This window comes from Tachysurus vachellii, chromosome 7 (genome assembly GCF_030014155.1).
Source record: "Tachysurus vachellii isolate PV-2020 chromosome 7, HZAU_Pvac_v1, whole genome shotgun sequence".
NCBI classification, from domain to species: domain Eukaryota; kingdom Metazoa; phylum Chordata; class Actinopteri; order Siluriformes; family Bagridae; genus Tachysurus; species Tachysurus vachellii.
In genome coordinates this window covers 8617288-8644306 of record NC_083466.1, presented here as the reverse complement: position 1 = coordinate 8644306, position 27019 = coordinate 8617288, and the positions used below count along the sequence as shown (strand labels likewise).

At 41.9% G+C, this 27019-nt stretch overlaps 1 protein-coding gene across 8 annotated transcripts in view; it reads right to left on the bottom strand.

Annotated features, from left to right (window-relative positions):
* Positions 1-27019, bottom strand: part of rnf220a (ring finger protein 220a) — a 112481-nt gene that overhangs the window by 16190 nt on the left and 69272 nt on the right. For 4 of the 8 annotated variants that reach the window (XM_060874048.1, XM_060874049.1, XM_060874046.1 and 1 more), the window contains exons 3-6: positions 13149-13278; positions 7600-7648; positions 5636-5731; positions 3192-3234 (exon numbers count right to left, since the gene is read on the bottom strand). In XM_060874048.1, coding sequence (XP_060730031.1) covers positions 3192-3234; positions 5636-5731; positions 7600-7648; positions 13149-13278 — 318 coding nt within the window. Of the gene's footprint in view, positions 1-341; positions 423-3191; positions 3235-3687; positions 3948-5635; positions 5732-7599; positions 7649-13148; positions 13279-27019 lie in introns of those variants that run through there. The other 4 variants (XM_060874045.1, XM_060874041.1, XM_060874042.1 and 1 more) reach the window with 2 other exon arrangements.

The following is a 27019-nucleotide window of genomic DNA, read 5'->3' as shown; positions in this document are numbered from 1 at the left end:
TGGCTGTGATTGCCAGAGAGGTTGAGGGAGACTTGAGGGAAAAAAGAGAAAGCATGTGTGGTGAGAGAGAGAGAGAGAGAGAGCAAGAGAGAGAATGAGATGAGCTAAGATATGGTCTCCACCTCAGTCTTGCAGCGGACGGTAATAGAGGGGGCCGCTGGGCATCATTAAACAGGAAGAAAAAGAGGCAGATTAATTAGGAAGGGCAGGAGTTTTCCCAGCTAGCATTTCAGATGAGAGGTGAAATATGGCATGAGGGCCTACGGTTTAAATAAAGACAGCTCCATTAGCCACTACACAGCTGGGCTAGGAGGAGTGTGTGAGATTGGGGGAATTCTCACCGTCGTGTAGGCAGTAGGGAGCTAGGGGCACATCTCGGGGCACATCCTTGCCGTAACGCCTGCGCCAGCAGAGGTCACCGACTGTTGACATATCAAGAAGCGAAGGGTTAAAGAGATCCTCTGCTCGGGCAGGCGCTACAGACAAGGGAACTGCACAGAAACACGTACAAGACAGGACCAGCTTCACCTAATCGCTACTTCACTCACATACGGAACAACCAGACATGCTGAAATACTGCTAGAGAGAAGCTAGTGGAGAATACTGATCTAATCAGGAATAGAATTTTTGACTTCCTGTAAGGTAAGCTTGACTTACAATTTATACAACTGAGCAATTGAGGGTTAAGGGCCTTGTTCAGGGGCCCAGCAGTGGCAGCTCGGTGAACCTTGGATTCGAACTCATGACCTTCCGATCAGTAGTCCAACACCTTAACCACTCAGCTACCACGTCCCATTTTAACAAAAAAAGCTCCAGATTTCTTAGTTGCTCCTGTCTTTTTATAATCATGATTGTATACAGCAATCATGTGACTAAGAGAGATGCAAAGCTAAACCTATATATTTATTGAAATGCATGCAAGTCATACACAATGCAGCCAAAAAGAAAGATTTACAATGAAGAAAAATAAATAAATAAATAAAAATGAGCGCGAGGTAAAATAAGGTTGTTCCTAAACGGTTTTATATTTATTGTAACATCACTATGATCATTGTAGATATTATTACCAGGAATCCCAATCTCATAGTCTAGAACTGTTTCAGTGATCCAACAGACTTCTGATCAAACTATAACCGAATAAAATAAAATGCTTGTATTTAAGCGGCTTTCGTTGACATGAATAATGAATTGGGATGAACTGCAGATATAAAAGTGTTAGTATAAAACCTCTCAGTAATGTATGTATCTATGTAGGATACGTAATCGCCTCTTTCCAGGAGGAGACTGAATACATTTCACTATTGTCTAGAAATGAAGTGTTTGGCTGAATAAACAAGAGAAACGACAACTTATGTAACGGAAATGCGGTGTAGTTTGTTTACACATTTTTGTTGGTTTACAACAACAAAAACAATCTCACCAATTATTATATTATTATCCAGCATCTGGAAAGCTTTAATGTGTATTTTATGTGGTTATTAAGAAGTACAATTACAAGATGTATTTAAATACATCATGTTTTCTTTATGTAAACTTTTTTAAAAAGTTTTTTTTTTTCTTGAACTCACTCATAAATATGATAAAACTGGTAATAGTGGAGTGTGTAGCTTTAATATAGTGTGTGTACGTCAGTAATAAAATTAAAGCCAGCTTACTAATATAGTGTAGGTTCCCCTTGTGCCACCAAAACAGTTCAGACCGGCCATAGCAGGGACTCCACAAGACCTCTGAAGGTGTGCTGTGGTATCTGACACCGATACCCCTTTTCCACCGAGGCAGTTTGAGTGCTGGTTTGGAGCCAGAGCCTAATTTATAAACAGTTCTTTCTTTTTCGACAGCCAAAGCACCGGCTCTGAACCAGGAAAAGTGGTTCTTATGTAGCACCAAAACATTGCTGGTCTAGACTTAAGAACCGCTTGTGTCAGGTGCTGTGGGCGGGGCTACTGTGACCAACAAGACAAAAGTGAACGTCGTTTTTAAATTATTTTAAATCAGGATTCATCGCGTTTGGATGCCAATGTAGGTTCACAAAGCCATGAGCATTAATAGTAAAGCAACATCCGCCATTGCTGACGTTGTGTTTGCCGCTGCTGCGCTAACGTTGCTGTATAACGTTGTATAGTGACGCCAGACTCGTCTCTGTGATGGCTCTCTAGCCCATCGAAAGGCAAACCGGTTCTTAGAAGGATCACCAGTGGAACCAACTTTGAACCAGCACCAGCACTAGCTCTGTACCAGCACCCGGTTGTTTTTGGTAGAAAGGGGGCACAAGATGTCAGGAGCAGATCTGTATGTTACAGGGTGAACTGTATGTTACAGGGTGAGGACTCCAAGCCCCCCTATATTGTGCACCTACAATGGCCAAGTGAGCGTCAGAATTGGAACACAGAGCAGTGGCTGAAGCTGGTCCGATAGCTGGGTGAGTGTGCGTCCGTTAACTGGAAAAAAAAATAGCCCCAGGATGCACTAGAAGAAAAAGGCTAGCCAGCAAAGGTAGTGTGATACTCTGGCATTGGTGTGGATATTACACTGACCAGTAGACCAGTACACCTCTTCAATGCAATGGTGTTCCCCAATGACAATGAATAAAGAACCCTGTCACATTGCAAAATGTTCTGGAGTCATTTCAGGAACGTGACAAAATGGGCAAGGTGTTGATTCGGCCTCCAACTTCCTCAAATCTGATCAAAGACGAGTTCTGAAATAAACAAGTCCACCCATATGGAGACCTTAAAGGATCTGCTGAAAACGCCTCGGTATCAGACACCACAGCACACCTTCAGAGCTCTTGTTAAGTCCATGCATTGAAGGGTCTGAGCTATTTAGGTGACACGATAACGACCTACAACATATTAGGCATTCAGTTTTAACCTTACTGGCCTGTGTGTGTGTGTGTGTGTGTGTAAAAGATGTAACAACTATTTCATTAGACATATTCAGCTCAGTATGTGTGTGTTACTAAAGGGGTCGATTAACATTAACATTAATCCCAATACCATGTTATTGAGATTGTCTCTTATTTCTACAGTTCAATAAACTCCTCAGCTGAAGTCCACATGAAAATTAGTACTCAAGGTAATTAGTGTATGGGAGCTAATGGACTGCTGGAATATACATCATTAGTCTGATATGTTAATTAGGTGACAGCAGAATAACGTGTAACTCGAGGTGTTGATGTAAACATTACGTACCATTCAGTCGTGTTTGTCTGTTTGCTCGCACTCGCAAAAAGGTCTGCAGGAGAGAGAGAGAGAGAGATAGAGACAAACAGAGAGAGAGACACACACACGCACAAGGGACAGAGAGAGACACACACACAACAAAGAGAGAGAGACAGAGAGAGAGACACACATACACACAGAGAGACAGACAGAGACACACAACACAGAGAGAGACAGACACACACACAGAGAGAGTGAGAGAGACACACACACACACAAAACACAGAGACACACACACACACACACAACACAGAGACAGAGAGAGAGAGAGAGAGAGAGAGAGAGAGAGAGAGAGAGAGAGGAAGAAAAACAGCAGTTAAAACAGAGTGTAAACATTGTGTTAATGACTCCCACACTGGAGCTCATGATGGCACCGGATTGTGCTACACCGGATTGTGTTACACCGGATTGTGTTACACCGGATTGTGCTACATAAATAACACCAGACTGTTATTATGAGACCTACTTGTCTTTTGCCACTTGTTTTCTCCTCCTCTTCCATTTCTACCGCTCCAACGATAAAGCCCAAAAACGCATGTCGCTAAATGAATGACGAGGTGTGTGTCATTCCTCAGAAGCCGGTTACGGCCTGTATTTTAATTTAGAACGGATGGGAACGGATTGGGAAAATATTACTATAGTAACAGGCGGCTCTATTCAGCGAACAAGCGCCATTTTGCCCTGCATCACGTGACCTGCGCGCGTCACAGTCAAAGGTCGGACGACGCAGAAGTGAGGTTCTAGCGCGTGCCGCTAGGGGGAGACAAAGCGCGAATCTACTGGGTTTAATAGCGCGGGAAATAAAGATTAATTAATGAAACTGATATATAATATAATATAATATAATATAATATAATATAATATAATATAATATAATATAATATAATATATTATAATGTATATAATAAAATGTAATATAATTTAATATAATATAATATTATAATAATATATTATAATACAATATATAAAATATATAATAAATATAATATAATATAATAATAATTCATTGGTGTTGGTGCATCATGATGATAAACACTTAAGAGACCAAATTGAAAAAAACTTCATATATTGAAAGAATATAATAATATAAAAGCAACCAGTCTTAACATTTTTACAGAAGTATAATATAGTATATTAGTATTATTATAAACAGTTTTACTTTTTTAATGATTGGAAACAGGATACATTCAGGAACCACATTGGATTTTGCATTCATTTAAAGGCTAATTAGAATTCATTTCTGTGGGTTGGTTTAGGTTTCATTGATTTGATTATGATTATTTAGATAATGCTCAGTTTTAAAATGTTGAAATGACATGTTTAGAAATTACATATATTAGAAAAGATCAAATAGTTGAAATGGTAGAAACACTTTACTGTGTATATTTCATCATCATCATCGTCATCATCATCAACATCATCATCATCATCTTTGTAAAACCCCTAGATGATTTTAAAAAAGAACCATCTAACTTGGAATGAAAAAAAAACCCACTGGGTTATTTTAATTAAACCCTTCAAAGTAATTTTACATAAAGAACTATTTTGGGATTTTTATTTTTTATTTTTTTCCAAGTATTATATAGAATCATTTCTTTATTAATTTGTTTTCATCTAGAGCAGAATAATGCATCATCATAATGAAAATATGATTGTCCACATACTTAGATTTACCTTTAATTGACTGTAGTTTTGTTTGTGGTTTAATAAGAATCTAGTCAAAAGCATATTCAGGGGCTTTATTACTTCAACCTCATGAACAGGCCTTATTTATTTGGCCACGTTCTCACACAGATGATCCTCCCTCAGTTTGAGGGTGAGACTCAGTCGAGGTGAGGCCCAATTTCATTCAGCCACAACTCCATAGAAGAAGGCAAGAAACACACATTTCAAGGACATCGGCATGGCGGGATGGCGTGTGGAGGCCAGTGGAGATTAGCCCTGGGGTTAAACCATGCATGATTACATATCAGAGCAGGGCACACATTACGGCCTGAGCAAATCTGCAGCTGGAGATTGGGAGTGGAGATCTCTGTCCCTGTTAATGTGGCCAGCAGTCAGATCCATTCAGGGATAAGATGGAGGATATTATGAGAGGAGGAAATGGCAAAGCGCATGTATACACAGCAGCAGCACATATATCTAATCTATCCTTAGTTTGACATTGCACTTAATTGGCCTTTAATCTACAAGATCTTTGCTTTTGTTTTGGTAAGGAGCAGTTGTCATTGCCTTAAGCTTCCCTGAAGCCATAAATCTAACTTAAATAAATGGGTTCATATATCTGTGAGTGTGTAAAAGCACTGCTTTGATTGTGTATGTCATTGCTATTCTTTGAACAGCACCTCCATGTGTGTGTGTGTGTGTGTGTGTGTGTGTGTGTGTGTGTGTTTGAGGTTCTTTGCCTGGCTCACCTGGTATCTGTCAGAATGGTGCGGGTCGTCAGAGGACAGCGGTGAGATTACTGGAGACTCTCCCTCACGCTTGATGTGCACTGACAACAGGAGAGACTGAGGAAAGAAAGAGACATTGAGAGATGAACAGTCTGCAGTCGCACACAGGATAAATATGTCACCCCCATCATTTCTGACGTGCCGCTCCATGCTATAGAACCAGTTATAAGGGCACTAGCTTTAGGCAAGCCAGAAAGCTATAAAGATGCCACACTAGGTACTGTAGCATCATAGGATCCACTTGGTCAACAATTCTCTCAGATAAAAACGAAGAAGAAAAAAAAAACTAGCATTTTCATTTGTTCTATGGCAGGAGCGTAAACTTGGCTTTCTTTACTGGGAGTCTTGATCTCTGGCTAGCCTTTTATGAGCCCGCTATAAAATATTTGTATTTACAATCCTCTCCAATTAATCAAAGTGAGCGGAGGGGTAGCGGCTTTAGTGGGTGACAACTGTAATCTAATATTAATATGTGAAAAATGGCAGGCTCGCTCCACGGGGACAGTAAATTAGACATTATGCATGGCTTCTTATGCTTTTGAATTGCAAGGTCAGGAAACAATTTATTTGCCAACTCAAAGCCTTTGGAGCTTAGGGAATATTGGAAGAGAGGTAGACAGAGAAAGAGAGAGAATTAATGTGCGTATATGTGTGTGTAAACCATTTATGTGGCTGTGCAGTATATTGAGGATGAGAAATGGAACAGCTGCCTTGCAATATAGAAGTTTTTTTAATCCTTTGGAGCTAGCAGTGCAGGAATAGCTGCAAATAATGACATCTGAACAGGACATCAGTTGCTGTTTTGCTTTAAGACCGATTAGAGTTGTTCATTTCATGCCAATGGGAAAGGAGGAATTTGGCGATGGACTTGGTCTCTGACCCACTGGATTAGTGCCAGCCTGGGCTGGCATGGAGTCGCTATGGCAATGGGAGCTCAAGAGGAGTGTGAAAAGCAGATCGGGGTAGAACGGGGTTAATCCCCTTTAGAACTGGCATGCCAAGCCGTATCCTTCAGCTAGCAAGGACCCCTAGTCCCAGTTGGCCTCTTCATTTTCCACACACTGCCGAGGAATACTAAACGCTAGCTGTGGAATGCTTGGTCACGTCTGCACTCTACCCCTCGCCCACTTTCTTGCCCACTTTTTCTCAGGCGCCCGTTTTTGCATAAGCATGGGTCGGAACCCCATTTCCCTTTGCCGCTGGCACAGGTCTCATCCAGACTGGAATAATGATGTGAATTGCTTTTATAAGCCCCATCGATCAAAATCATTGCACTGTTTAAAGGTTTCTTCCTTCAGATAAGACCGTTCTCTGAGCTGGCATTTGAAAAGAGATATAATGTAAAATAGAGCTCAGTGAGCTCAAAGTGTCAGTTTTACATGTATGGCTTGATGTTAGTTTAAGTTGATATTAAAAGCCCTATCTAATCGTTTACGTGTGACATGTGAACCAGCAAATCTCTTTTACAGAAGTCGGCGATAAGAGCACACTTTTGTGCCAATTGGGCCTGCATATTTGGCAAGTCTCCAGTGATATGAAATGTCATATCTCTCCTTCTTTTTCTCCTTTATCTCGCTTTGACTCTTTCCCTTTTCTCTCCGTCTCCCTACCGTGTCAGTAACATACTGATATATGAAGAGTAGCTTTAGAAAAACAGAACAAATTCAGAGTCAAAGATAAGACCATGCGCGATCCTCTCTCTTCGTCTTAAGACTGAGAAACACAACAAACCCTCACCGGGAATAGTTTGTTAATGAGGCCAAGCAGGAAAACATCTTAAGCTCTCAATTTTTTCATAAATACATTATAGCAGGAAATAAAGGAGCATAATTCCATAATTCCTCCTCGCTCTTCGTACTGCTTAATAGAATGGAGAAGAGCTCTTATTGCTGTTAACAGCATTTAAACCAAAAACACCACCTTACCTTGGGCGTGCCAGGCGCTGTGCTGAGATCCTTCGGTGACGGGTTCTTACTGCAGAAAGAAGGAAAGCATTGGAAAAAAAATCACTGAATAGGGCCTAAAGTATGACAAAATGGCATTCAGCAACAACATGAAACCAAACTTGGACTTCTACAGATCAAGCCCTAGCTGTGAAGATCTCTTGAACATTTCCTAATATTTGTTTCAAAGTGTATTGTACTTTTTTAGAGCCTGGTTTTGTGTAACCTGCATCAGCGCTCGCTTCTGTTCGGGATCAAGTCTCTGAGGCGCCTCGCTTACAACTCAAATAAGCATTTAAAAGGACATATGAGACAAAAGTCCACGAAGAAACACAAATCACAGTTTTAATCATGTGGAGATGAAAAAATGGCGTTTCGCTGCTGTAGCCGTGCCCTCTGTGCCACTCAATCCTGGCAGCCCAGGGCCATCCTGTATTTGAAACAATTACTGTCCAAAAGTACCTCGGCTAAGCAGATTTGGGTTATAATTTTTTTATTGAAGTAATCATTCTCATGGATGTGCTCATCCAGTCCTTCTTACCCGACTCTCTCTCGGTCTCTCTCTGTCTCACTCGCTCTCGAACACAAACACACACACACACAGAGAGTTTGGCTGAGGCAGGAGGAAATAAATGATTTTGCCATTATTTGATTTGTCAGTGAAGCGCCTTGGGCACTTAGGACTTTGAAATATGTCGAGGACAATGCGCCGGCTTGTAAACATTGTATTAAGGAGGCAGAAAGGAGCGGAGGGGAGTAGGGGAGGTGAAGAGGCAGAAGGCCCCCCACCCACCCACCCCACCACCACCACCCCCTTCAAGTGCGGCCTGCCGGGGAGGGGTCGGGGGGGCTACATTGAATCACCGCCTCGTGGACACAGCCGATTGAAGATGACTGATTAGAAAGCAGGAAATATTAAACGAGCTGGCTAAAGCATCCACTGACAATAGGGAGAGACACATCAAATCAGATCTCTGCCTGAAACATTAATATCTTTTATTCTATCTTCTCCTCCTCATCTCTCTGTCTCGCATACACCTGCATGCACAAAAATCTCTCTTTTTTCTTATTTGGGATATTTTTTTCCTCCATCCGTGTAGTCAGTTATTCAAACTATATTCTTCTTTCTCTATATACAGTATATAATACACAGAAATACAACACTATAGTGACCCTAACATCCACTTTCTTGAACTAGTCCCGTAATGCCTGTGTCCGGCTGAGGTATATCTAATGCTGAGAAATGATGAGGTCAGCTGCACTGACAGAGGGGAAAAACGTCACCCATGTCATATCGCTTTGTGTCCCTCGTTCGCTGCCGAAGCACTGAAATTTAATCTGCCCTAGCTCCTAATCCCAAAACACGATTTGGCATGTCTACTCATCTCTGCCACTTACAACCAGAGAAAGAGGAGCACTAAGCAAAATGGGATAGATGTGAGCAAAGAAGTGTAAGAAATAAAGAAGGGATTCAGAAATCTAATATATTTAACATGCTATACTGGTTAGTAAAAAAAAAAAAAGGAGAATTAGAGCTAGCTACCATGAATGGCAGGTGAGGGTGGAGTCAGTAGTTAGCCCCGCCCTCATGCAGGTAATAAGCTTCATGCCTGCCTCTTGGGCAGTTAACGTGATTGATCTTACAAGACCCGAGCAAAGAGATAGAGAGAGAGACGGAGAGAGGAAGTGTAAGAGACAACACAAATCAGGACAGGGCCTTGAAGGAGGATGAATTGCCCCATCGGAGGCACTGCACTGGTTGTGAGATAATAAACACACTCCCCCGGTGTCATAAATCCACCACTATGGCACAATGGATCTCATTGGCCCTTACTCACTCCCATACACACACACACACACACACACACACACCATATAAGTGTACCACACCGGCAAGTTCAAAAGCATGGTAAAACAGATTTTCAAGACTTTTCAGTTTGTCCCACTGGAGGTATCCTTAACCTGGCCTTTCACTGTACAACCTTTACCTCACAAACCTCATGCTGTAAAATCTTCCACTGTTAAACACTAGTGAGACTAGTCACCACAGGAAGCTCACAGATTGTGCAGTTTATGATCCGAAACTTCAAAATAACTGTAAAAGACGTAGAAAGTAGTCACACAGGATGCTGTGACTGTGTTTAATTAGTTCCGTTTATTTCAACCAGATTTCTTTTTTAAATGTCGCTGCAAATTCTCTACATCATTATAAAAAAAAAACAAACAAAAAAAAAAACCCAGCCAAATCCTGGCTTTTGGGTTAAACTAGGGTTTGAGAAGCTAAAACAGCTGAACTAAACAAAAAAAAAATGATGTAAATACTACAGTTTTTTTTTTGTTCCAGCATCATATAATGCCTTGTAATATAATTCATTAACAATTCCAAATTTTGAGATCTAGACTTTAATTGGTGTCACAGATAATCTCATTATCTGTCTCCTCTCTACAAAAAGCTTTCACCGCTTCATACGCTCATAAGTGTTTCTTTTCTGGCAAAAGTGCTTCTAAAACGACCTCAGAAAAGACAGCAAGAATGCTGAACTCTTCAAACTATTTAGTACATCATACAGGTTCTTTTAACTTTGCTCCATTCTATTGATTTGATGACTTTGTGTACCTAAAAGGCAACTTTACAGACACAACAAGGGCATCAGGCTCTGTCTCACACCTCTTCAATACAACAGGGGCACTGGGGGTATGGTTTGTGTCATGTGTGAGAGATTTTTATTCCTTGTTCTTTACTGCTTCACCATGCATGGTGACAATGAGAGAGAATGACTTTTGAAGAGGCAGCCATCACTGCCAGGGAGAGAAAACAAGGAGAGGCAATGTTGAGGCCCTGTTGTCAAAGTGACAGCTATGTGAGAGAGACAGCGAGAGTGAGAGAGAGAGAGAGAGAGAGAGAGGGACAGAGAGAAGGGGCTGGGAGGAAACAGCATAGAGTAAAGATAAAAGGAGACACAGAGACAGACAGATCGGCAGATGCAGAAGGAGGGCTGGAGACACTATTTCCCGCGTCACGGCTGCCGTGTCGGAGGGAATGTCGTGCGAACACATCAGCGCAAGCTTTCAGTCTGTCCTGTCAGCCTATTTTGATATGAGTGACAAAGCCAGGGACAGAAGGAACAGAGGAGACATATAGAGGTTGAGTTGGCTTTCGCTAACGAGACACCAGAACAAAGATGAAAATAAGGAAAAGGAAAAAGGAACCCCAGCTACAGCTTTACGGTCTGCGGTTATAAAAGGTTCAGGAGTGGGAAGATGACAAAGCTATAAGAATGAGGTTTTCTTTTATCAGTGCCACAGTCATAGCCAAGAATTAATTCCAGGCTACTAGATCTCAAGAAAACACTTTCTGGATGAACCAAGCATATGCTTTGATTGTCAGAAAAGAGAGAGAGTGAGAGAGAGAGAGAGAGAGAGAGAGAGAGAGAGAGAGAGAGAGAGAGAGAGAGAGAGATGAGACTTGAGTGTGCAAGGGAGATGTTGAAAATTGAATAAATACCAGTCGACGACTGAGGGGGGTTGTACACTAGAGATAAAGATTGCTTTTGGTACCGTTTGCCACCTTGCTCTCCCTTGCTCGGTTGGAGGCAAATTGATTAGGTGGAGGGGTTTGGGAGCATCTGGGATGTGGGTGTGGGGGGGAGTGAGGGGTAATGTAGATTGCTGTGTGCAGGCGGATGTGTAAAGGGCATGATGGATTCCCATTTCCATACACGAGGAAGCGGAGGACATGCTAAGGAAAGAGAGAAGTAATGCAGTGAAAGGATGGGAGGGGTAGAGAGAGAGAGAGAGAGAGAGAGAGAGAGAGAGAGAGAGAGAGAGAGAGCTGGCAGTCCCAATCTCAGACACACTCACCCACATCCATCCAGACATCTGCCTAATGCTACATCTTAAATAGCCTTCTCCATTTTACATGCACTCCATTCTCATTTGCTGCTGAATGAAACGGTATCATTAAAGGGAGATTTACTACAAATTGCCATAAATTTGCCATGTCACTTTCAATGATCTGTGTGTGTGTGTGTGTGTAGCACAGGCTCGCCATGCTGGAATCGTAGAGGAGAAGGAGGACGGCTGCTGCTCTGAATCAACATGCTCAAAGATCTCTGTGTCCAGTTATATGGTACATCCTAATCCACAAGGCCTTATTAATTACACTATTCCTAAAAATCTTCCATCCAAAATGACGAATACAAGGATTGATGATATTTGTATGGTTTAACAAACAAAAGTCAGCAAACTTGGCCATGGGTACAACAAACACATGCCATGGGTATGTGTACGTCTCTTTCAGTTCAATTCTATTTATTTGTAATAGCACTTTGTATAGACATTGTCACAAAGCTGTACAGGAATATACAAATTCTCAGAATAAAAATAATTCAAAAGTTTTCAATTTTAATTTAGATTTATCCCTAATCAGTAAGGCAGAGGCAACAACGGTGAGGAAAAAACTCCCTGAGACGATATGAAGAAGAAACCTTGAGAGGAACCAGACTCAAAAAGAAGCCCATCCTCGTGTGAGTGACACCAGATTATAAATCTTTCCGATAACAGTGTATGAGGAGCGGTTTGAAAAAGATAAAGCTTTACATATCTCAAAGGCAGAATAGGTAGTCTTTGACTTTTAATCTGTTATGCAATATGGAAGAACTGCTAGTGCCTGGGAACTGGCAATGGGATGAAATCAGGGTAAAATTGACTTTGTGGAATGTAGAAATGGTAAATATGATAAGACTACATAAAACATACTGTCATAAAACCAGTTAACAAATGACCTGTTGGCAGCCTCTTAAGAGCAGAGCAAATCAGACTAAATCGTGGCTCAAAGACTCTTTGCAGTTTCCATCTCTGATGAACGAGGTGTGATGACGCCATTTCTCGAAATAACCTCCGAAGGCGAAGTTGGAAAAATAATGGCAACATGGTGCCCTTTATTAATTACTAAACCTTAGCTCCTCACTGCCATGTGATGGATAACAAGCACTCATGCCGTAGAGACAGAGAGAGAGAGAGAGAGAGAGAGAGTAAGAGAAAGAGAGAAAGAGAGCTCTCATACACAGAAGTGTTGCGTTTAACTGTCATATCTGTAACAATACAGCCTTAACTAGGAAAGTGACATATCAGCTATATTGTGTATATTGTGACTCCTGACTGTTTCCTGTTTGACAAAGAAGGATTGATATAGCAGGGGAAGTACTAGCAGCTGCATAGGAAGCACAGATTGTGTTCAAAATTGAGTTCATTGTAAGCTGAAGCGTTACATGGTGTCGACTGCCATGTTGTGTCAAAGAAGCACCAACGGTGAGTGATGGCACACAGTATGGATCTCTCTGATCCACTCCACATGCTTAACCTGGCCAGCTCCAAAGCCATGACAGCACCCAGGCTGATTTATGACAGACGGGCTTCAAAACTAGCTGAGGAAATCCAGAGCCATTAGGTCAAGAGCAGGTGGGAGCTCACTGTCAGCTCTGAAAGCTAACATGGTATAAGAACATGCTGTCTAGGAGATGTGTGTTTACCTGATGTGCAAATGGGTGAGCCTTTCCATCTCCTGCTCCATGTGCTCCTGCAGCTCTCCGGGACGCAGAAGGACCTGGCAGATAGGGCAGATGGGAGCCTGGCTGTCATACAGAGACACCTTCTTCTTGCCTGAGAGAGAGAGAGAGAGAGAGAGAGAGAGAGAGAGAGAGAGAGAGAGAGAGAGAGAGAGAGAGAAAGAGAGAGAGAGAGAGAGTGTCAACAGTGCAATCTAACTATAGAAAAGTGACCTACATGAAAACTTCTCAAACATATTCGAAATGTTCTTTCCATTGCCAAACCAGTCAAGCAGCACAGTATTTGAATCTGATTTGCACAATAGGGAGACTGAGAATGTAGAAAAGTGTGAGTGAGAGTTCTGTGTGTGTGTGGTGAAGGGCAGGGGTGAGCGCTGTGGTTTGCTCAGGGTACTGTGTGTGTATGTGTGTGTGTGTCTGCAGCTCGTGGATTAAGTGGCTCGGATTTCAGTAGCAGGAGAATCCGTCACCCTCGGCCTCCTGTCTCCAGTTCCCTCATTAGAGCAGAGGCGAGCTCAGTCAGCCCAGCAGCCCGAGAGGAGCTGCTAACTTACTGCACCTCACCAACTCTCTACAGCATCTCCACTTCACTTCATAAGCTCAGTTATTGATAACTTCCCCTCCAGCACAATGCAAGCTAAAAGAATGCACTTTCCACTCTATACTCCTTTACTGTATATATACTTTATTTACCATTATATATACTGCAAGTGTGAGTGTGTGAGGTGTGTTTGTGTGTGTGTGTGTGTGTGAGTGAGTGGGTTTATTAAGGCTTGTATAATCACTTACTAAACATCAGCAATAAATAAAACAAATCCGTCATTAAATATTTTAAATATAATGTTTTTAAAGCATATGTAGAGCACAGTTATTGTAGTTATTTGAAAAAAAAACCCCTAAAATTAAAAAATGTGAAGCAGATGTGAACTAATTTCCGCTTTCATTTTTCTGCGCACATTCGACATACAATTTACTGTGGAAAAGAGCAGCTGGCAGGAAGGGGGATGCGATGTGGGAATATTTTGATTTTAATGAAGGCCTAAATTCCTGTTTTCTAATATATGTTGAGACAGTGCCAAAAATTGTTCAGGAAAAAAAAAAAGAAGAAAAAAAAAAAAGAAACGTGCACCTGCAGCACACACATTAAGAGAACTACAGTCACTATAATGAAGTAAAATAAAACCTGAAACCCAAAAAATTAAGAAATGATTAATAAATCAAAATATTTAATAAAAATGGGAACATAATTTTAAAATGCACGAAATAATAAAAAAAAAATAAAATAAAAGGAATCTACCAAAGCTATACTAAAATGAACTGACATACTTATAAGCTCAAATCTATGAAAACGTTGCACCTGTATAGGCTTGGCATGGCGATCATGTACACTGTATGAACTCACACCTTGTATATAAAACACAGTTCATGATCTCAAAGTGTAAAAATAAACCCAAAAGCCGTTAACATGACTCTGAGAGTTCCGGTCCCACTCGGCTGTCTCTTGCTCTTCTCATGTCTGGACTCGGCCAATCAGAGCGGTTATTTTTAGTCGCCTGGACAATGGATCTGCCCCCAAAACAGGATATCCTGGATGGACTGGACGTTATGAACAGACTACAGTGTGCTATCCAGATAGGTGCTTACCTCATCCCATACACACCCTGTGTAACCACAAACAGGAAGTAAAGGACTTGTTTTTTTGGTGGCCACCTGCAGCTCACATGCACATCATAAATCAATAGAATAACCGGAAAGGTTGGAGTTAATTGTGTTTGCCTGGATTCAGTTCAGATCTCGATACGTCATCGTTTATAATGGATATCAAGATAACAGCCGTGAAATATACAGTGCTTGCTTTCACAGAGTGCATCAATGTAAAATGATAAATGTAATATAAAATGGCACGTGCGCATGGAAAGTGTGTGTGAATGCCGAGTAAAGTGTGTAATCTAGATGAGCAGAAAGCTTATCGTCTATCAGGGCTATCAGTTAAAGAGGTCACTTTTTATTCAAATGATTAGATAACCCAGGAGAGAAGTTGTCTCTCGCTCTCTCTCTCTCTCTCTCTCTCTCTCTCTCTCTCTCTCTCTCTCTCTCTCTCTCGCTCACACACAGACACACGGGCATGGGAACACACACACACACGGTGAGTATCTGTAATCCAACCACTCTCTATATAAAGCCCAGGGCTCAGTCTGAACGTGTCCTTGACTTCAGAGGGCATTGTTGTGTTTGTCTTCACATGATGTGTTTACTGTTTGAGTGGGTGATGGATCAGTAACACTCCCCTCCCTTACACCCACACTTCCATACACATACTAACACACACACACACTTCCAAACACGTAGCTGCGTGGCAGGCCGCCTTTGGGGCCACATATCCCCGCACACATATTGGCCTGTCAGAACTACTTCCTGCAAGAGCACAGTTCCATCAGTGAGAGGCAAGCAGGGTCAATGTTAGCATGCCAACTTTCCCCAATATTCTTCCCCTTCTCATCCTCCTCCTCTCTCGATCTCTATCTCTGTCTCTCTTTCATGCTTTCTCTGACTCTCCCTCCCTCTGTGCTTCCCAGTCGTGCTGCTGCATACTCAAACCCTATTCCCCAGCACTACTATTTAACGGCCCTGTGCTCTGGACACTTTAAGTGACTTTGAAAAATAGGTAATCGATTACAATCCCATGCACCTCTGTTTCTCCCTTTTCTCTCTGTCTCTCTCTCTCTCTCTCTCTCTCATGCTCCATTCTGCAGTATCCCCACAGATATATTTCTAATCTTCTCTCTTCTCTCTGTACTCTTTTATAACATGTTGCCTCTCCTTCTAGTTCTTAACTCCTCTTTCTTTTCTGAATGCCAGAGTGACCTATTTGGTTGCCTGGCTTTTACGTGTGTATGATACTTTAATCTTGTAGTCTTTGTCACCCTTCCTTTCTTTCATTCTCTCTCTCTCTCTCTCTCTCTCTCTCTCTCTCTCTCTCTCTCTCTCTCCTTCTCTCTCTTGCTCTCTCTCCCCCCATTTGGCTCTTGATGTCACCCTTTCTTCTGCCCTCCTCTTGTTTCATGTCCAGGCTCCACAGCGGTCAGCTTTATTGCCCTGACAAGATAATGTGAGTCGTGCCAAAGCAATCACCGTCTGCAAGAATAAACAAGGCTAGGCCAATCTAACTCAGCAGCTGATGAAGCTTTTTACATTCTAGAGAGGAGGTCAAACATGTTGTGCACTCTCTCTCTCTCTCTCTCTCTTTCTCTCTCTCTCTCTCTCTGTGCTCTCTGAGTATACAACAAATTTTTACATTTGATTCTTACTTGGAAACAAAAGGCTGTACAGGCTGCTTTCATCTGTGATCTTTTTTACTTCTGGGGACATGACAGGCAGCTTGATGAACCCACGGTAATGATGCGATGTTCATGGAGATAACAGTTAACATATAGGTGTGTGTGTGTGTGAGGTGTGAAGGCAATAAAGGTATGCCTTCTTTCGTTAATTCATCCGTACATAATCAATAGGCTCAGTAATGGAGTCCTGATAGCTTGGTTGAGCAACTGTCACACACATCACCCCGAACACACAGACACACACATCCACACACACATATGCACTATATACACAGCTGGAGGACGGAGGTTTGATTGTCCTTTGCATTGATACAAGCTACTGAAGTCACAAACTGCTGCTTTGTTTGAAGTCACACACTATTGCCAACAGCACTATACAAATAAAATTGAATCGAATTGAAATTTAATACTAGCTGTGCTGTAGTCAAATTCAATCCAGAACATGGCTGCGAAATTCATTTTAATTCGAATTTTTTTTTGGGTTAATATATTCCTGTGTTACTGATAAGCTTAGATTAAGTTTGATCAGTCTTTAATTGACTTTTGTTCCCTAATCACTTTCTCTATTTGATTACACACTATCTTGGCTTTATTATACATTTGTTTATTATTTTAAGCAGGACTAATTAATAATAGGAAACTTTCTATGATACTATAGAAATAGAATATACAATGAGTTAACTAGTTATATGCTGACCCCTAGTCCGAAGCCAGAGACAGAAGAAATTATAATGAGTGTGTGTTAGAACACAGGCATGTATGTCAGGACACACATCTGGCAAATCTGATATCAGAACACCTCAGTAAAGGAGAAATATGCTGACTCACTTATCCATCAATACACAGACTGATGAAATGTCAGCCGCAGACTAATGGTGCGTGTGTGGCAAAGTACGTGGGTCTGCATACTCTTTTGGAAGGGTTAGGTGTGTGTGTGTGAGTGTGTGCGCGCTCACTTCACACAGGGGAGAAATGATTAATCATTCGCTGTCTCTATTAGTCAATCCTCTCAGGGGAGGCTGTGATCACCAGTAGCACACACATAATACCTCTGTATATAGGAAAAGCATTAGGTTAACGTGCGCACACACACACACACACACACACACACACACACACACACACACACACACACACACACACACGCACCTCTCACCTCACTTCCACCACAACCCAAACTGCACATAGACAGTATTTGTCTTCACACATAAAACTGATTTTACACATGGTGAGCTCTGAATCAATTCCTCAATGCAATATAGATCACAAGCTACGTTTTAGAGTGATAATATTCCTAGCTCCCAGGCTAGCTACCCCTTTGTCAAGCCCTTTGTGTTAGCTAGCTGACTAGCTAACAAGCTGAAATAAACACCCCCACAAGCTAGCTTTAGTAAATAATTAGCTGCAATCTTTTCAACTTGTTGCAATCTGGCACATATAAAAAAAAGCCGACTAAAAAAAATATGTGAACGGTTTGAGCCAGTGAACATTATTTATGATGTTACTGATGAGCACCGACACAGTTACAGAATGGCTTTTATTGCTAGCTAGCACCAGACTAGCATACAGCTGCTAAAGCTGTTTCTCTGAGGTAAAACATTCTGTTTCTCTTGCTGCTGTTTCTCTTGCTTCTGTTTTTTTTTCTTCTGTCCCTTTCTTTTAATCATTCCTCCTCCTCACCAGACATGCTACTTTTCCCTCTCTCTCTCTCTCTCTCTCTCTCTCTCTCTCTCTCTCTCTCTCTCTCTCTCTCTCTCCCAGGTGACTGATGGCCGGTAGCAGACAGAGAGATAAATCCGGTGGACGGAGGAATAGAGGAGGGGATTCTGGTGCACGGCGCTTGTCAGCGCTTTAAAGATGATTAATGTGGGATGCCCTCCTGCGCGGCATGGCAGCAGGGCCTCCGTTTAATCTGTGGGACCGCCGGGACCAGCGTGCAGAGAGGGCCAATAACAAGGAAATAGGACTGACAGAACTTTTTAGTGCTGAGATTCCTCACCTAAATGCCATGCTGAGGGAGAGAGACAGAGCAGGTGGGAGAGACACACTGACAGAAAACGAGAGAGAGAGACGTGATTTTGACAGCTGTGACTGAGTGCAGGCCTGATATTCTCTAATGTGCCAAGATGGATCATCTCATCTCTTGCTCTCTTGCTCTCTGTCTCCCACTGCCTTGCAGCATCTCTCTTTTTAATCTCGGCCGTGGTGAGACTTTATCGGGACCCTATATCGGGTTTCTTCACCCGGACCTCAAGTCGGATAGCGCAGCTAATGAGGGTCAGAACGGGCCTTGTGGCTTTCAACCTTAGATGTTCCCTAATTATTAAAAGCACTTTCATCACCACTAACCTCTCTGTAACCTCGCTCCAAGCACAATTACATACTGGACAAGCAATGTAGTGTATGCTAATATTCTTGGCTGGCTAATATTCTCTCTGGCTACGCGAGCTTTAGTTCTCTTGGATGGAAGTGCGGCATCCAGCAGCTGCCAGCTGTTCTACGATGTAGCACTTCTCTCCAGCTCACTCTTACACTCCTTACAAGTTGTTTTATGAGCCGCTGTGTTAAGAAAAAAAATCTTGCTTGACAGAAGCTGAATCAAACACACTCTTCCTAGGCGGCTGGCAGCCAGCCACGAGTAGCTGTGGGCCTGTAAGCGGTCTGTCTCTACGCTCATTTAGCAGCATAACTCGAACCGTTTGTTTAAAAAAATACACTAATATATCTGTCCATAAAACTGTGCGCTGTAGATCTCAACTGTCTGTTTTGATGAAATACTGATTTAAAAGAAAAACTTTTTGGAGCAGTGTTGGAGAACAGAAGGTATAATTTTATCATTTATAAACCATCTCATAGCAATACTCAGTCTTAGGATGATGCTAATAGCATTTAAAATAGCAGGCTTATAACATGCGGTGAATTCATTCGTTCAATAGCTTTACTGCCGTCGTCTGGTTTGGTTGTTTGCAGGAGCTTGCAGTGTGTGTGTGTGAGAGTATGCCAGGTGTGTGTTCACTAAGCAGAATCGAGTGGTACTCTTTACGCACTGGCAAGAGAACAAAGGCTCTGCTAATGGGCACAGAGGGAGTTGCAGGAGCCTTTTGAAATCTTTCTGTGTTAACAGCGTGGCTGTGCTGGGGTAGGTACACATGTGAGGGGCAAGCACACACATACACACACACACACACACACACACACACACACACACACACACACAGCTAGTATCATTCCAAAGGCTTTATGTAACTTTACAGAGTGAAAGCCTTATACTGGGTGTGTAGTTTCATACCTTCTTAAAGATTAGTCCTCCATGCTACATGCTATCATACCTGTCTGAACGAACACTGTGCTTTTTTTTTTGCTGCTTGAGTTCTACCAATTTGTATGCTGTCAAGGAATCAAGCTGACAAGGTAGAAGTTGAAATAAACAGGATGTAGTAATAGGTAAATGTGTGTGATCAAATTAATTGGCGGTTTACTTGGACAAAGTTAATTACTTTACCCTTTTTTACCAGAAGCCCATATGTAGCATTGAACTGCTTTGTCATACAAAGTGATGCTTAATGATTCATATAAAAGTGGACACTCAGGGCTTTAAGACAAGTATTTTTGCTTTTACCTCTTGGCAATATATTATATTATATAATATATACAAACCGTATATTAATATTTCTATGTTCAAAGTAAATGATGATATCAAACCCATTTCTTTAGAAGCATCTAAAATGTGAAGGTGTTGTCTTAAACCACTAAAATTCTCAGTAAGTTTATCATAACAAATGTCGCACTGAAAGCCAACAGTGTCCTGACGAATATTATATAATTCATTTGTTTATACTGACTTTAATTGAACGGACATTTGTTCAGGCTTCAGAAGAATTATCGCACACTTTCAGCTTCACTATAGTTTCACCATATTTCATGTTTGTTTACACAGTATGTTTCTTTTCGTTTAGACGACTCTATATATACTACTTTTACTTACTTAACTCTAATGCTCTAAGACAAATCTGTAGGACTGGTTCCTTAGATGTATGTAGACCTCGCTTTATATTGATCACATCAGCACACCTGAACACTTACCTGTGTCCTTGAAAAAGCCAGTGGCTTCTTTGTGTACCCTGTTGCATCTCCTTTCTGCTTTCTATTCATCCTAAATAGGTTTTCCTGACATGCATACAGCTTTTACACCTCCCTGCCTGTCTCCACTCATTCCTCCCTCCCTCTCTCGCTCCCTTTCTCCCACTCCTCCGCCCATAAACATGCCAACATCAGTAAACAGTGAAATCTCTCAGCCCCTTACCGCACGTAACCGCATTACCCTGTCCGATAACGTCTTCAAATAACGCCCGATAAGAGCAATTTGATTTGATTCTTGAATGGCCATCTTCTTCTTCTTCTTCCTTTTTTTCAGAGAACCCCCTCCTTTCTTCTTCTTCTTCTTACCTCAGGCTGTACAGCCTCCTCCTTCTTCTCTCTGCTCTCATCTTCTGCTGCTAAAATGACACTGCTTCATATGCACAATCAAATAAATCGAGCAGGCCTGTCAACCTTCATTCTTTGGCTTGGCACCTTCTTAAATCAACTCAAGGTGAGACGCCACGAGTCATCTCCATAACACCAAATAAGAATGCTCGGCACAAAAGGAAGGGAATTAGAGTGTGTGTGTGTGTGTGTGTGTGTTTAAGTGAGAGAAAGAAATTCTCTTTATTTTGAGCTGTGGAGATTAAACAGGTTGGACTCTCTGGATACAGGGTTGCTGGTAGTGGAGAAAAAGGATGAGGAACAATAAGGAAAAAAGTGGCAACAGCAAATAAGGTTTGAGATAAAACAAAATATGTAAAAAAAAGACATGGGCTTAGGGTAAATGTAAAAAGTGTCAAAAAAAAATATATGGGAGAGAGAGAAAGTGTAGAGTGGAAATGGTGGTGGAAAGGGAAGAGAAAAGGAAGTGAAAAGAAGCAGAGGAGAAAGTGAATCAAGAGGAAATAAAAGAAGAGGAGAGATGAAAGGAATAGTAAAGGAAAAGTGAGGAAGTTGGACAGAGTGGAAGGAGGAGGTGAGGACAAGGGGAAATAGGGGACAAGTGGAAGGGAGAGAAAGGAGGAAGAATGAGAAAAGGGTACCAAAGGAAAGGAATAAGGCATCTTTCCTCCTTCCAGAGAACGTTTGATGAAATGGAACGAGGTCAACCTCATATTGTGCCCAGTGAGCGCCTGCGTTAACATCAGGTCTAGCGAGGCCACGTGCTACTGACAGTGATGCATTGTGCTGTTTAATAACAGCCGCACACACCCTGGCTCCAAGCTGATCACACAGGCTCTCTCACACGTTTAAATAGGCAGATGCAATCATGCGGCAGCGAGTGGACGGAGCCGTGAATGCGATGGGTGGAGTGTTTTGCTAAAGATGATGTGTGTGTGATCCCTGTAATCGGCATGAGGCTCTCCTTTTACGGCAGAGTGACGCTACTCTGGTGTAAGATTCAACGATGCATATATGGCAGGTTAACGGAGGGGACGTGACGGCGTAATCTAAAAAAATGAAACTAACAGGGAGGACTTTTTTGGCTCGTGTGCAGTGAAGCACTACTAGAAGTGTCCATGTGCTGTCTCAGGAGGTTGTATTCAGTGTGCATGTGGACTGAGGGGGTGGTGTTGAGATGAGCGCTTGTGTTTGGAGGGTGTGGGTGCTCACAGTAGTGACAGCTGTTTATTCAATCAATCACATCGCGCTTGGTACAGCAGTTTGCTGAGGCTGGAGATTGAGTTTTGCCTCACAGGGAGAATGGAGCAAATTAATAGAGCATTACCCAGCCGCTGACCCAGGAAATGAGTCTGACACTACTGGGTTAGATCTGCCAGCTTAGCCTTCCTCTCTCTCTCTTTCTTTCTCTTTCTCTCTCTCTCTCTCTCTCTCTCTCTCTCTCACACACACACACACACACACACACACACACACACTTAGACACAGTAGTCCCAGCTGTGGTGTGTGTCTTGGTCCTGGCTCTCAGCTCGTCCCTGGGGGAAAGAGCCATTACGAATTACGCTCCCTGCCAGGCCGGCTGGAGCAGGAGAGGGCATCGGGCCTACTTAAATATGGATGGATTTAGAAGCTCAGAGAAACATTTCGACAAAAACCTGTTTAGACTAGTGAAGAGACAGGAGTAGGGTCACAACCCAGAGCAAAGGAGCACTGCTGAGACCCTGCCATGTTGGCAAAAACTCTCAGTCAGGCCATCTTTCGATGTGGAATGAATAAGTGCCATATTAATGACTCAACACAATTAGCGTTGTTTCTTTTTTCTTCTACTTTTTGAGGGATTTTCACATACTTTAGTCTTCTTGAATCATAAGGCAGTTTAGAAGAGAATATTTACACAGACCCCTGACATTTGAGAGTAAAGGGTCATACTTTTATCCAGAGTGACTTGCAAATAGCTGAATGTGCAGCAACTCCAGTCCTTATAATCAATGTGTAAAGATTCAGAACCTTCAAGTCCGGAAAATATGAAAAATAAGTGGGATTGTTAGTAAATGCATAAATAATAAAAGGTTTATCTTTAAAACGCTTCAAATTAACCCACAGTGTCCCAAACCCAAATGGAGTACCCCTGTCTTACACATTATTATTTGTTTAAGCCTTTTCCCGACACACCAGATCCAACTGAAACACTAAAATATGCAGGACTGGTGGTGCTCCAGGATCATAGCTAGGAACCTGTTAGCAGGATAGCCATTAAACCTGAAGGGTCTGAAAACAATTCTGCAAAACCTCACATTTGATCATTGCTGGATGTGTTCACATCATTGCCCCAGAAACCACAAAAGTCCTAATCTTCCATGGAGGTGTCATTGTGAACCAAAATATACTGCCGACTCATCAAAATTTAAGTCTTTTTTACCAGTACTCTGGGGATACAGTCAGACATTTTCAATCGGTATAAAGGAATGAATTAATTTATGGCCACAAGTATGATATAAAATTACTCAGGACTCTGTTGGCTTTCAGTAAGAAATGTTTTTTCACCTATATCCTGATAACCGTACACAGATTTATAGTGGTTGAATAGAACACTTTTAAAAACTAGTCTTAATTTTGTGTGGGACATTTCTATGAAGATTTTGGAACTAGAAGCTTAGGTACAAACAGAAATACTTATGGCACATGTAACTTACAAGACCTACACATGACTATAAATTCTTAAAAGTCCTGAGTGTCTATTATCATAAAGGCCTTGAATGTTAAGATAAGAGTTCAATCCCTAACAGGACTCTAGACGTGTTACATGAGAGAACTTTGTGAAGCAGATAATAAGGATAATGATGAACGTCCTGTGGAGGTAATACAGCAAATAAACCATCAGGGCTAACTGACATACTGGATAGGATGTGGATTGACATGGCAGAGAGTAATGCCATCCCTTCCATTCATAGAACATAGCTAATTATGCTTTACTGGACTCTCAAGCATGGATGGCTCAAATGCTTTGAACATTGCACCAGAAAAGTGGAGATTTATGACCAAAAAGAGTGAAGAAACCAAGTCTGCAGCTAATGTCAATTAAGTTTCCGAGTGCAGTTTGTTCCTGTAAGCGATACTAAGTGCTGCTAGCTTCTGCCTGTCCATTAGTGGGATCTCTTTCTCTGACATACATAAACACTGTTTCCCAAATAACGCCTAACCATAATTGATAGCACAAAGCCACAGATAACCTCTGCAAGGTTTCTTTTGCAAAAGCCCAGCCCCATCACTCTCCCCTCCACCTCCTCTCTCTCCCTCTCTTGCTCCTCGTTCTCATATGCTGGAGAGTGGGAATTAATTACCAGAGCCAATTTGCTGTTTATACTCTGATGTTTTAACTAATTAGCACTAATGGCAACAGAACAGCAGCCACTGGAGTTAATTGAATTCAGACAGCGATGTGGAGGAGAGAGCTGCAGGTCCGTCGAAACAGAGCAGCTCAAAGCTGTCATCACCGACTGGGGCCTCTGCCTGGGCTTGGGTTAACAACACACACACACACACACACACACACACACACACACACACACACACACACACACACACACAGCTACCAAATGTATTCACAAAGGACCTGTCTTCTCGCATTGCTCACGCTGTCTCTTTGGAACTGCTTTACAGAGACGCTAATCTTTCGCTCTGCTAATTCCGGTCTGTCGTCTCAGTTAGTCACACAGTGCCAATGACTAAATGAACGACTATAATGCTGAACACATCCTGCTACAGCGGCAAGCCATAAAAACCCACGGGGACACTTTAAAGGCTTAATCATTTGAAAGTTACAAGAGAAAGTGCTGTTGCGGATGGTGATCAATCATATCTAGCGCAGCCAAATGGCCTGGCTTCTGGCCTCACGCATAGTGTGCAGTGACATACGCATACATGAGGAATGTGAGAGCATGTGTGTAATGTGTCTAATAGTTTGACCTCCTGAGACATGTCCCGCAATGCAGGTGTGAACCCAAAGGTCCTTCGGGTTATGGACTAACCGTTTACTGTGCAGTCCCTTCTAGAAGAGGTGCATTCTCTAAATGATTTCATTAGATAGCTAGAAGCCTTTATTTTGTCACATAAACATTACAGCACAGTGAAATTCTTTCTTCACGTATGCCAACTTTGGGTCAGAGTGAAGGGGTCAGCCATGATACAGTCCCCCTGGAGCAGAGAGGGTTAAGTGCCTCGTTCAAGGGCTTAACAGTGGCATTTTGGCAGTGTTGGGGCTTGAACCCTGAGCCACTAATCAACAACCCAGAGCCTTAACCACTTGAGCTACCACTGCCTCACGTGTATATTATTGTGATTATAACCCAGAAATCCTTTTCATTTAGATATGCTGCTCAGAGTAGGTACACCAGTGTTCTCCAACAAGGTTTATTCATCAATCTAAGAGATATCTAATAGATTTCATCAATAGATACACCTTGTATCTTTCAGGTGGTTAATTCTACAAATAGAAATGTTTGAATAAAGTAGATTGTGACACGAGAATTACAGTAAAGTACAGTAAATAGTGTATAAATACAAATTTCTCCAATAACTATACTTGTACAAAGCAATTTCTTTTCATAATTTTGTAGGAGCCTCTGTGATATTTGTAGGCTTAGCTAACATTAACCAATTTGCCTTATGTTTTTATTGGCATATTTATTAAATTCTATTCTAATTGTGTGTTAAATTCTATTCTTTCTGTCATTTACTGATTTACATTTTTTTGTATGTCTAAAATACTAGATTAACTATTGTGGTCAATAATCATGATTTTCATAGTGATCAAAAACATCATGACCATTTAATACATTTAAAAAGTTATATTTATACTTTTGAAATCTCATGAAATAAAAATGCTATCATTTGCGCCGTTAAACTGGGATCAGTCTGATCTATTTTAAGTCCTGGAGGGTTGTTACCTAGGCAAGTTCTTTATTTATTTCTAATAAATCGAAAGCTGCAGAGGCATAACAATACACGATTAGCTGCAGTCACTTCTGGCTTTGCTTCTCTCTTTTTTAATGCAAATCTGCACTTTGCATAAACCTACATTGATTTCTTTCCTTCGCAAGTCCTGTTTAACACACAGTTTGCCATCATGCTCAGTCAGAATTATAGAGTTGCGTCCACTCCGGTGGGAGCGCTCGCTTTGTCTCTGTCCCTGAGATTAAGGCTCAAAGTCATGCTGAAGTGTCACGCAGGGTAAAAGCGATCTGTCTTCTCACAGCTCCGGTGTAGGCCGAGAGGGAGGAGGAGGTGGGGGAAAGAGAAAGTGAGCTACTGATTGATTCGTCACTGGAGACTCTCCTGTGTCTGCTCGCCTGCTGCTGCCTGGCTCTGCAGTACAACATCCGTCACACACACCACACACACTCACACACACACATGCACGCGTGCTTGCCCCCTCTGGGCTACAGGGCCAGGGACTTCCTGTTCCTAGCCACTGCTCATCTGTCAGCTTCTGGAGTGAGCTGACACTGGACAAACACCTCCACTGCACAAAGCGTGCCTAAACCTCCTTACTTCACCCTTTACCCTCTCTCTCCCTCTCTCTCTCTCTCTCTCTCTCTCTCTCTCTCGATCTCTCTCTCTCCTGTATTTAGAGGTGTTAACACAGCACCTGTCTAGCAGTGTACTTAAGACGAGAAATTAAACACCTATTTCCTGTTCCAGTAGACAGTAATAGTCTCATATTATTGCTCGGGTTATCCTGCATCAACATAGGTGCGATGATTTATTAAAACATCCACAGGAAACGTACCAGAAGTACAGACTAGCCACTAAATTGGGTCTTGTTATAAGGCTCATTTGCATACTGAGGACTCCTGCATTGCAAAAGGTCAATATTGCAATAACGATTAACATACAATATATCACGCAGCCCTACAGCTTAGCACCTGACACAAATGCTTTGTGACTGAGTGTGTGTTCGTGTCCATCAGAAGGTGTGTGTCAGAGCCACTATGCCTCAAAAATATGACCTAA